Source organism: Carya illinoinensis, chromosome 7, assembly GCF_018687715.1.
Source record: "Carya illinoinensis cultivar Pawnee chromosome 7, C.illinoinensisPawnee_v1, whole genome shotgun sequence".
NCBI lineage: Eukaryota > Viridiplantae > Streptophyta > Magnoliopsida > Fagales > Juglandaceae > Carya > Carya illinoinensis.
The window spans coordinates 128,722-140,833 of record NC_056758.1 but is presented as its reverse complement, the minus strand read 5'-3'; the positions used below and the strand labels follow the sequence as shown (position 1 = coordinate 140,833).

Here is a 12,112-nt window from a genome sequence, read left to right as displayed (position 1 = left end):
ACAATATTAAATCACTATAAATTATTAATATTAAATCACTTTTATATAGTAATACTAATACTAGTATTGTATTGATATTAATAATATACTAGCACTATACTTTACTATATTATACTAGTACTTAGTGATTTAATATTAATACTAGCACTATATTAAATTATTTTTATATAGTAATACTAATACTATATTAAATCACTATAACTTATAATATTATAGTTATAATAAAATTAAAAAATGGACTGAACCAAACTGAAATTAGTAAAATTAGAAGTATCAATTTAGGAAGGTAATGAAAATGCAAAATTAGTGCAACAGGTTTAGTTTTAAAAATTATACAAAACCGGACTCAACCAGACTGATTATACCTCTATCCACACATTCTATTTGAAAAAAATAAATAAATAGCATTAATAAAATATTATTTATCTAAATTGTAACGTTGATTTTTATTTGAATTCTTCCTTGGGGATCGAGACTGGCAGCCTATTGACAAGTCCAATAATGACCAGCCTGGCCCGATTAAGGACCAAGCATAGCCCAATACTCTACCTGGAATGGATTGTTCGAAAGGATGAAATAATAAGCAACTAGATCTAGACGCTGGATCTGTTATCCGTACAGGGAAAAACTCCAATAATGACCAGCCTGGCCCGATTAAGGACCAAGCATAGCCCAATACTCTACCTGGAATGGATTGTTCGAAAAGATGAAAAAATAAGCAACTACTGGATGTTGGATCTATTTTCCTTACAGGAACAACTCCGTTTATCTATTTATCTATCTTCTCATGCATTCAGAAATGGGAATTGCTTCATCAATCAAAAAAATTCAAAAAAATAAATTTACAAATAGACCTAATAAGACACATTGTAAATTTTTATTTATTATAAAATATGAATTTATTCTTATAAAACTTTTCTTCAAAAATATATACGATAACTGCCATCTTCTTATTTTTTACAAAATCTTTCTCTGTTGTTTTCTTGTTGAAAGATGCTAGAAACTTAACCCCCACGGTTTTCATGAAAAGTGCTCCTTCTTCTATATTTGCCTTGGAAAGCTGGCAAATACTTAAGGTAGAATAAAATGAGCAATATGTTCATTCATACCCCCGGAGAACTTTCTCGTGAATGTCACCTGAGCAGAAAAATAGGCAACACAATAATATTAAAAATCTCCCAAAATTTTAATATATAAAAAAGGTAAACGGACAAGTACTCTCTCATATTTGAAAAAGGCAAACGAATGTAATATGTAACAAAATGACAAATACAAGGAACACATCTCCGCGACTCGTTTTATACAGAATGGCAAAAGAAAAAGAAAAAAAAAAAAAAATTCCTATCTTTGGATGATGGGGTTTCGATCTTCTGAAACAGAGGACCTCTTGATGAACTCCAAGCAATCTGCAATGGCCTCGGCATAGAAAGAGTTGGACCTCCCAAAAGATCTCAACCTACAGTCGGCTCGACCCATGTTGGGGACCTTCAAAACCAAACTCATGGTGCTGTTGCTGCCGACGCCGCTGTTATTTATGTTGATGCTATTTCTTCTGCCAAGACCTTTCTTTAGTGATTTTAGAGCTTGCCCATAAGATGATCTCCAACTATTTAAGAGCTTGAACAAATAAACGAACCTTGCACGAAATCGCTGCACCGAAAATCTTTTGGTATTCAGCCTAAATCCTCTGTTTCCGTGGCAGGATCTTCTGCCGTTGCCAAGATTGTTGTAGGCCATATTACACATTTTCAGCCTCCACAAGCAAACACTTGCAGAGGCAATCTCTGTTGTGGTTTATAAATAAGGTTGAGGGATGACTTTGTTGGGAGGGTGAGGCGATGCTGTAACGCAGGTATGGACTTTGGAGGGAAGGAACTTGGAAATTTGTGGCTTTTGAAGTGATTTTTGGACTTTTGGACGGTCTTGGGTGGAATGATGAGAGGCTCTGATTAACAACGTGAAATGACCAGATTATAAAGCAAAACTATAATTTTGGAATAGAACACGATGGAATGGTAGGACCAGCAGGAGGACAAGGGAACAAGAAAATGGATGCCTCTTTTCAAATTAGGTTAGTAGAGCAGCCCCCGTAATGAGACCAGATCGGCATCCAAGACTAGTAAAATTGGAGGGGCAATCAAAGCAGTACTTCTTTTGTAAACCTAACAGCTAATTATAATTAATGAAAGGTCAAAGTTTGTGTTAGTGTAAGATTGCTTTGAATTTTTTTTTTTTTTGTCTTTTTTTGAAGGGGTTGGGTAGAGTAGCCAACTTTTCAATGTGATTGGGACAGATGTCGTAGTTTTTCCATTAGAAACAACGGAAGTGGTTGGATTGTGTTGGGCATAAATATATATATATATGGTTGGGCGGGGAAAGCTAGCTAGCGGGTAATGACAAAGTAACGAGAGACTCACGTGCCAGCGGCGGCCAAACCCGCCAAAGGATAGAATGGTGCAGTACATACCATAAAGGCCCGAAGTAAAGTCTAGGAAGATTTTATGCTCAGTATGGAGACTTAACATTAATCCGTATATTTTATAAAAAAAAAAAAATTAATCCGTATATCTATAGAGTTATGCTCTTTGAGATACTCGTACAAAAAGTTATCTATGGCCGAATCATGCTCAGGAAGATAACAAGTCAGACGGAGTACCAATAATTGCGCTCCAAATGGATAATGTCATAGATTAATACTTCTAACTCTATAAATAATTAGGAATGTTATACTGTAATTTTTATATACTCTTTATATATTTTATTAATATAATTAATTATATTATTTTTTAATATACAATTAATTATATTAATAAAGTGTATAAACAAATATGTAAAAATAACTACATATAAAAATTTTGATAAATAACTAACCATGTATGTCTTATGGAGACTACTTATTATTATCTTTTAATGCAAAAAAAGTGGATTCTTCTCTTGAGTTAATTATCAGAGGCATCCCCACTGAATTCTCTGAGACTCTTGTTCTTGTTGGAGGTTAGTTGAACAACGGTGGATACCACTGAAAATTACATTGACAGATTGCTTAATAAACTATTTGCAAAAGACAATAAAAGAATATATGAGTAAACTAGGACGTAGTAATTGAAATTTGGTCAGTACATAGGACAGAGGACCAATCAGAGCACTGGGGATTTAAGAGATTTGGCACATGTATTTAATTTATTATATGCTTTTTATTTTTAGAAACGAGAACACCAAATTCAATATATAAAGTAGAAAAGAAAAACATGTGGACATCTCTTAGGTTAGCGACGTTGGTCAACTACGTTATATCGGCAAACCAAGTTGTTAAAAGGGAAAGTTGGCCGGCGATCGAGAAAACAAGTTCACAGACGTGTGGGAAGTCAGGGCAGTTCAACACGTGGAAAACTACCACTGAAGTGGTATTTCGGGAAAAACATTTCGTCTAAAAAATCTGTAATTTTGTCTCAAAAATTTTTTTTAGACGAAAAAAAAAAAATCGTCTCAATGTCGTTTCAATAACAGTTTTTCAAAAGTTATTTTAAGACGAAAATATCAATTTTATTCTAAAAAATATTTTTTGAGACAAAATCAACCAAAACCATTTGATTGCGTTCGAATATAATATATTTTGAATGATTTAGTTTCGTCCTAGATTTATGGTCGAACAGTAAAAACATAATGTTCATTTGTTAATTATGTTCCAACAAATACTTAATGAGTAGTCGATCAAAACAAAATTTGCTCAAACGGAAAATCGTTTAAATGTTAACTTTAGTGGTCAAACAGACAAATATGTTTGAATGCATTCGACGTAGTTAGTAAGCATAGCACTGTTCATCCGAGTTTTAGACCGAATATTCGGGTATACTTGGCCCGGAATCCAGATTCCAAACCCGGGTCGGGTTTCGGCCCGGATACACCTGGGTTACGACTTGGGCCGAAACCCGGATGAATCCGGGGTTTTAATAATCTGGAAATTCGGGTTCCAAGCTCTACCCGGGTCTTTTTTTTTTTTTTTTTTTTTTAACAAAGGTTATACTATTAATTTTTTTTTTTCCAGAAATAGATGTTGTAAAGCAATTTAAAAAAAAAAAAAAATCTAAAGCCTATATTCTATTACATTTGAAAACATGTTTTTTTTAATATAGAAAACTAATTTTCTTTTTAACTACATGCATCTCAAAAATAGAAATTCAGTATTTATAATATAAAATGCATGTATCACATAATACAACCCACTTCATATTACATTATTTAGTACTTAATTACATTGCAAAATACAAAATTACAAGTCATTGTATTATCATTAGTTCAGTAAGAGCTTTTGCACTATGCCAGATCCAGATCTCCTTCACTGCTCTATTTGGATCTTCATAGTCAAAATATTGACTCACCTAATGAACATCACATGAAACTAAATTTCAGATTTCTCAACTTAACAAGAAGTGCTCTTGCTAATAATTAAGCAAGTCATGAAAAGGCTGAAGAAAAATGGACTAAAATCTCAGCATTACTCTTGTATAAAATGAAAAAATAAACTCTGGTCGTTCCAAAAAATCCTGAGTAGGACTGTTCATCCGGGTTCCGACCCAGAAATCCGGGTATACCCAAACCGGAATCTGGATTTGAAACACGGGCCGGAACTCGGATGAACCCGGGTTTTGTAAAACCCGAATTCCGACTTCCGGATTGAACCCGGTTTTTTTTTTCCTTTTTTCTGAGGCTTTAAAAGCATAATTTTTTTAAAAAATAAAATCGAATATCATATTAAATATTTTTAAAATCAATGTTGAAAAGTATAATTCTCTTTATGTGAAAGCCTATATTTATTATAGAAATTTTAAAAAATAAATGTTGAAAATCCTAATTTTTTTTTCTTTTAAAAAGTCTATATTTTTTGAAAATTTTTCTAAGAGGTAATGTTAAAAAGCATAACATTGTCCAGAATAATAAAATATATAAAAATGAAAAACTTAAATGCATGCAATCCACTACATATTACATTACATTATAAAATATAAAATTACAAGATATGAATTACATATCAATAACATAGTCTTCCATGTGATTTAATCACGCCAAATAAAACTTCAAGTATATTCGTTGTAGTCACCCAAACGGAAGACAACCGCCACATTGAATTCCTAGTATATTCTCTGTAGCCACCCAAACTGAAGAGTAAGAATGTATTTCAACAGAGAAAAACACAAACTATGGAGAAAAATACTAAATTCTCCATTTATATAACTGGGTGAATAAAAAAAAGAGAGAGATAAAACTAAGGATATCAAGAGAAAAACAATCAAACCACACAAAATTATTTAATTACAACTAATTACTGGTTCTTACACTGTTAACTCAAGAAATAGACAATATGGCAACTATTGTTTGGATAGAGAAGTAGTCGTGAAATTTTTTTTCATCAAAATAGATGACTTGCATCAAAAACAATGAACAGGATCTTTGCAGCTATTGTGAAGTAGTAAAAAATAAAAACACAATAATGAACATTACCCCTGCCAACTCTGCCAGCTTTGGATCCTCAATCTTGAAAGTAAATAAGCTTGGCACTGGATCAACAATTGAATGATTGAGCTGAGCTACAAGCCTATAACCCTTTAAGAAGGACAAGAAAAGTTGATCAAGAAAAATAATTCATATACTTGCAAATAAAACCAAACCACTTTTCATCACAGCCTGAGGACTACTACCACTAGCAATCAATAGAAAATCAGCTTCAACATATTCAACATAATCGATAGTCCGCTTCTCAATCTTAAGAAGGAATTTTTCCAAACTGCTAGCAGAAGCGGTTGTCACAACTTTTCCAGTCTGCAGAGAAACTGACCGAGCTCACATTTTAGAATAGAAAGTTGACAATATATTCCATCATATTACTCATCAAAAAGAAAACCCATCATTTTACACAGCAAGCATTGAACTATGGCACAGATGGTGAGATACACAAGTCTGGTAATTTATGAACTTAAGACTTTTTGGTGATTTACTAACTCAAATCTGTGATATAAGATATAAATACTGCTTTCCTATCACTATATTTTTTTAGCATTTTATTTTCCCTTATAAAAACAATCTGTGATTTATACGGTGTGAGGTTGTTAAATAAATTGTGCATTAGTACCATATCCATTCATAAAATGCTAACAAGAAATTAACATTTAGTAAGGCATGAGGGCATCCATTCTAAAAGAAATGCCATGGGAGCTGAACAAACCACAGGAAAGATATTGTTGCTATTGTTCCTTCTGTGGCCATAGCCTAACCTTCTTTTAGAAAATCAGGATTCTAGCTCTTGCAAACAATGAACATGCACAATTATATTATGTTCTAGTAGCCTTGGGTCCTCAAAACCCAAGACCTTGCATTAGCCTCTAATTGAAATGGGCTGCCCCTTACCTTCCGAGAAAAGTACTTGCAAATCTGGTTTGGGACCCTTTGCAAATCTGGAAAAAGAAAAAAGAAAAAAAAAACGCCCGAGTGATGGTGAAAAAAATATGGCACCAAAATCTACACAAAAAAGAGACTCAGTTCACCAGATCTACACAAAACAGAACAAAACTAGCACACCCATAAAAACCTTATCTGACAGGTTCCAAACCAAAACAAAACAAGCAAACCCATAAAAATTTTCACGCCATTACAGAGAACAAACATACTCACAAAAACATTACAGATCTAACCCATAAAATACTCCTCAAATGTTCAAACATTCTCATAAATAAAAAAAATCCAAAATCAATAATGAGAGAACAAAACAAACAAAGAGAACAAGACATACCCGTAGATGAAAATGACGGCACGAGGATGAAAACGAGGCTTTGATCGGTAGAGGAGGCTAGGGTTTTGGCGAGAGAGAGAGAGAGAGAGAGAGAGAGAGAGAGAGAGAGAGAGAGAGAGAGAGAGAGAGAGAGAGAGAGAGAGAGAGAGAGAGAGAGAGAGAGAGAGAGAGAGAGAGAGAGAGAGAGAGAGGTCAGGACGTCGACTAGGGTGGGATATTTTGTTTTTATACAAACCCGGCTGTACCAGGTATTGAATACGGAACTCAGGTTTCATACCCGGGTCCAGACCGGCTGTTTCGGTTATTATAATTGTGGGTTTCAGCCCGGATCAAATCCGAACCAAAACTCGTAACCGAAACCTGGTTATCCGGGTTTCGGACCAGGCCGGATAAAAATTCGGCCCAGATGAACACCCTTAATCCTGAGGTTCTATGCTTGTAAGAAAATTGTATCTTATTGAAAAAAGAAAGACTTAAAAGACTATAGTATAACACACTATGCATGTCATTTATCGAAGCTGATTAACAACTGATAGTACTTTGACAATTGGAATAAGCCACAAGTCACGGCCATCTAAAAACATGTTATTGAACACTTAAGAGTGTCTTTCTTAATATCAATTTATTTTAAGTGGATTAACAACTTTGTGACTGAAGCCAACTAAACCGGGCTAAGAGAGTCTAGTGTTTCATTTGAGAAGGTATATACATGAATTAAAAAGGGCCAGAGTTACCTATTGTTCACGAGGGCTGAATTTGCAACACATTTTGTTATCATTGTGTGTTGGTGCACACGCATGCTTGCCAAAACTTTAGTTGTCCCTATTACAGACACAGTTTCTTGGGGCTTAGGTAATGGTTAAGTAAGAGTGAATATTCACCTTAAAAGTTGCTCTGTAGGGGCCAGACTACAAAATAGCAACGTATATATCATTTAATATACAATTGGGGTAGCTGGATCCATCTCAAATATAGACAACTTTGGTAACTTCAATAACATTTCCAGAGTACCAATAAAAATTATTTTCTAATGTTTTCTAGGTGCACTAAAAGTAGAGTAAATTATGCATCAAACTATACACTTTACTGCCCTTGATTAACTATTCCCTTCTCTTCATCTTCAATGTCTTTCTATTAGCGCTCAGTGGCTTAGGACCTCATTAAACTCACTACATTATGATTCTTTACATTTTTCTCTCCATTTCTTTTTCAGCCATCTAGCTTGGAGGTCTCTTAGTTGTGATGGACATGTACTCTAAAATAATGTTGTCTCCTAAATGTATTGTTCTTTTATTTTTAAGATTTCCATGTGCACTTGCCATTTTAGTCAGTGCTTCAGAAGATTCCAACAATATTCCATGTTGAAGTTGGTTTTTTGTAACCCTTGATAACGCTTTTTTGCCTCTTCAATCAGAAAAATAGTTGAAGATGTAAGTATGTAGTTCATCAAAAGGAATTAATAATTAAAATAATAATAACAGTACAATGATGTGTGCTTGAATGCAACACTTGCTTGGGATATAATTAATCATGATGATTAGGTATAGATCAATAAAGCATTATTCTGATATTTATAAATATTGCATTTACGTCAACCAAATCCAAGATCATTAATTTACTTAAGACTGGTAATTACACCAATCATAATGTCCACACTTTTTGAGCAGTTTTACTCAAGATCAAGCTCATAATGATTAGATGTTACATACAAGCTGTTCACATCATAATCTGCATCACTTCTTCAGATTTTCCTTAAAACATAGCCATCCATGCATATATACTTGTTCTTCCGCACAAATTATTTTCAACAGATAAATACCCACAACTTCAAAATTTCATTAAATAGCAACAATTTGTTTCTTAGGCTCTCTTATGTAAATAGCAACAAACCCATTCTTCAGATCTAAACCCATTCTTCCAAATAATAATAACCCATTATCCACGGCTCTAGCATTTTGCAGCTAACAGAATACTCCTTAAACATTCAAACAAATCTACATAAAAATACTCCTCAAACATTTAAGCATTCTCATATTAAAAAAAAAAAAAAAATCCAAAATCAACAAATAGAGAACACAACAAAGGGAAGAAAAGAAACATACTCAAACAAAAATACGTTATAATCTCTGGATTCGAAAGCACTTCCACCATTCAGTGAACCGCGCGATCAAAAGGAGATGATCGTGAGATGCGCGATCAGATTCAGATTACGGACAAAACAAAAGTGCTAGCGCTTGAAGGGATGTGTGAGAGAGAGAGAGAGAGAGAGAGAGAGAGAGAGAGAGAGAGAGAGAGAGTGAGAGAGAGAGAGAGAGAGAGAGAGAGAGAGAGAGAGAGAGGAAACTGGGGAGGGAGGTGAAGGAGTTCATCGTAGAGCAGAGAGAGAGAGAGAGAGGGAAATCAGAAGGGGGCAATGCTAGAACTAGAATTAGGGTTTTGTTTTTTGGTTTATAAAACCCGGGTACCGGGTTTTAAACCTGGATCTCGGATTTAAAATCCGGTACCCGTATCGGATTAATCCTGTTTTTTAAATTCAGGTGTCGGCTCGGATTTGACCCGGGCCGAAAAACGGAACCGGAATCCAGTTTTCCGAGCTGGGCTGGATAAAATCCAGCCCGGATGAACAACCCTAAGTAAGCATTTGAATGTTTTTTACATTTGAACTGTTTACGATTGGTGAATGAACGTCTACTACGGAGAACGATCGAATGGTTTGACTATTTTTATTGCAACGGTTTTTGGTTGTTTGAATAGTAATGAATTGATTTTATGAAATAATAAAAAACCAAAAAGACATATATAATATATTAAAAAATACATTCCAATTTGTTCATTACACATAAAATTAGCCTCATAAGTGGGAACAAAATAAATAAAGTAGTACTAGTGATCATCATACAAAAACAAAAACAAATAAATAAATTAGTTGCTTAGAGGCCTTAATTGTTGCATAAAATATATTGGTTCTTTTATTTTAAATTATTGTATTTTAAATTGGTTTTAATTTATTTGATGTTGTGTTTAATTTAATTAGTCATTTTACGGTTTTTAAAATCGTTTTCGGCGGATCTGTTTTTGGTTTCCAGAGTGAGGATTGGACCTCATTTCTTTTCTTTTCTCTTTTTCTTTTTCCCTTTTTCCTTTTCTTTTTCTTCTTTTCTTTTCTTTTTTTCTTTTTCTTCTTCTTTTCTTCCCCGTTCTCTCTCTCCCCGTGCGCAGCAGCCCATTTCCCCTTCCTGTCGCCGCCTGTTTACTAGCCCAGTGTGCCACCGTCCGGTCACCGTGTAGTACACCACCCCCGCCATTCTCTTCCTCTTCCACCAGAGATCATCCCCACCAATTTTCAAAGCCATCGGACCAGCCGTTAGCCGCCACGCACGACTGGAAGTCATGGTACCAGCCCTGTTTTTTCTCTCTGTCGCCGGTTGCTTTCTCAGCCCAGAATCGCCGCTCACCGGTGGCGTGGCCTACACCACCCACCCAGTTTTCTTCCCCTCTCACCAGTGAACATCTCCACCACCAAGTTTCACCTCCATCCAAGCCACCGTTAGCCACCACGAGCTCCTCCAAGCCACACGATTTTTTACTGTTTTCGGCGCCATCATTCCACCTTCGGCCACCATCTCTTCACAGCTTCTTCCTCCATTTCTTGTCTTCCTAACCCACCCAATTCCGGCCTCGATCCATTGCCGGATCAGCTCCCACGAGCTCAACTCCGTTCAGCCCCTTTTTGGCTTTCCACCGCCAATTCCACCACCACCCACGGCCAAAACTAACTTCCCTTATCTTCATAAATATCTCAAGACTATTTCTTATCAATTTCATGCCTTGGTTTGTCCTCGTTCAAAAGTGGGTAATTTATTACCCACGGCCACAGTGTAAAATACACTGTTACGTTGCTTTTCTTCCGTCTTTTACAACGCCGTGAGTTTTCAAAAAATACCGTATAGCACTGTAAGTATTTTTCAAACTCTACTTTTAGATTTAAATATATTCTGCTCTTATAATAATTATTTGACTGTTGGTTGTTGATTCCGGACTGAGTCCGAGGAGTTCGGGGGTCCGATGGATTGAGAACGGAGTTGTTTGGTTGGTGTTGTTAGTTGTTTGAGATATTTGTTCCTTAATGTTTGCTTTGTAGAGTGCACGCATGTTCATGTTTAAAAAGGAAAAATCGGATTTTTCGTGTAGTTGCATGCATGTACATGTGTTTGAAAAAGGAAAGCTGAGCTTGTAAGCGAGAAATGATTTATGGTATATGTGAACAGTTGGACTGACTGGTTTGAGTCAGAGGCACGTGTAGGGATGGTGGTAAGCAGGGACGGTGATGGAATCCCGCCTGTGATTCCCACCTACGGTGCTCGCGAAGGGACGGTGGTGAGCAGGGATGGTGGTAAAGTTCCGCCTGTGATTCCCGCCTACGGTGCTCGCGTAGGGATGGTGGTGAGCAGGGATGGTGGTAGAGTCTCGCCTACGGTGCTCGCCTAGGGACGGTGGTGAGCAGGGATGGTGGTAGAGTCCCGCTTGTGATTCCCATCTACAGTGCTCTGACGGTCTGGTTTTTGGGCCATTATTGGAGATAATGGCGAGCTTATGTTTAAAGGATATGTTTTGGGCCAAATGAGACTTTAGGTGTGAGTTGGTGAGAAATACGTTTTTGGGGCCAAATGGGATTTTGGCGTGCGTGGAAAAATGTGATTTTATGGGATGTGAGCATTTGCATTCTTTCCTGCATATTGTGGAGTTTATTATGTTTTTATCTAGTGGTGTTTGGATTTTACTTACCTGGGGCACTATTTTTGGTTCCGTAGATTTTGATGCAGAGTTCGAGGAGGAGGAGGAGGCTGAGCCCAGGGATGCAGATCCGCCGGAGTTCTGAGTTGGAGTTATGCTTTATAGTTTTTTTTAAAACAATATTTGTGTTTTGTAATATTTTATTATGTATGTTTTGCATAATCAAATTCGTAAGTAATTAAAGCATAACTTGACGTACAACATAGCATAATTGATATAACTTAAATTGAAACGTGAACTGAACTTGAGTTGACATGAATTTGATCTGAAACTTGACTTAACATGAAGAATACATACTTCACAGTTGTTGTGGCCCCATGTATTCTACATGTCATAATGCAGGTAAATACATACTCCACAGTTGTTGTGGCCCATGTATTCTACGTGTCACAATACAGTTAAGTACATACTCAACAGTTGTTGTGACCCTATGTATTCTACATGTCACAATTGCTGTATCTCACGTAGTGTATGCGTCACAATTGCTGTGACCCTATACTTCATGTGCCACAGTTGTTATGGACTCCACGAAAC

The 12,112-nt window shown here is 35.9% G+C and overlaps 1 protein-coding gene across 1 annotated transcript; it reads right to left on the bottom strand.

Moving 5' to 3' along the window:
- Positions 1–849: 849 nt before the first annotated feature.
- On the bottom strand, positions 850–2,065 carry LOC122316822. The gene is made up of 2 exons (XM_043133626.1): positions 1,385–2,065; positions 850–1,137 (listed from the first exon to the last, which is right to left on the bottom strand). Exons 1-2 carry the CDS (start codon positions 1,744–1,746, stop codon positions 1,134–1,136), a joined length of 366 nt encoding a protein of 121 aa, XP_042989560.1. The 5' UTR covers positions 1,747–2,065; the 3' UTR covers positions 850–1,133.
- Positions 2,066–12,112: the final 10,047 nt, after the last annotated feature.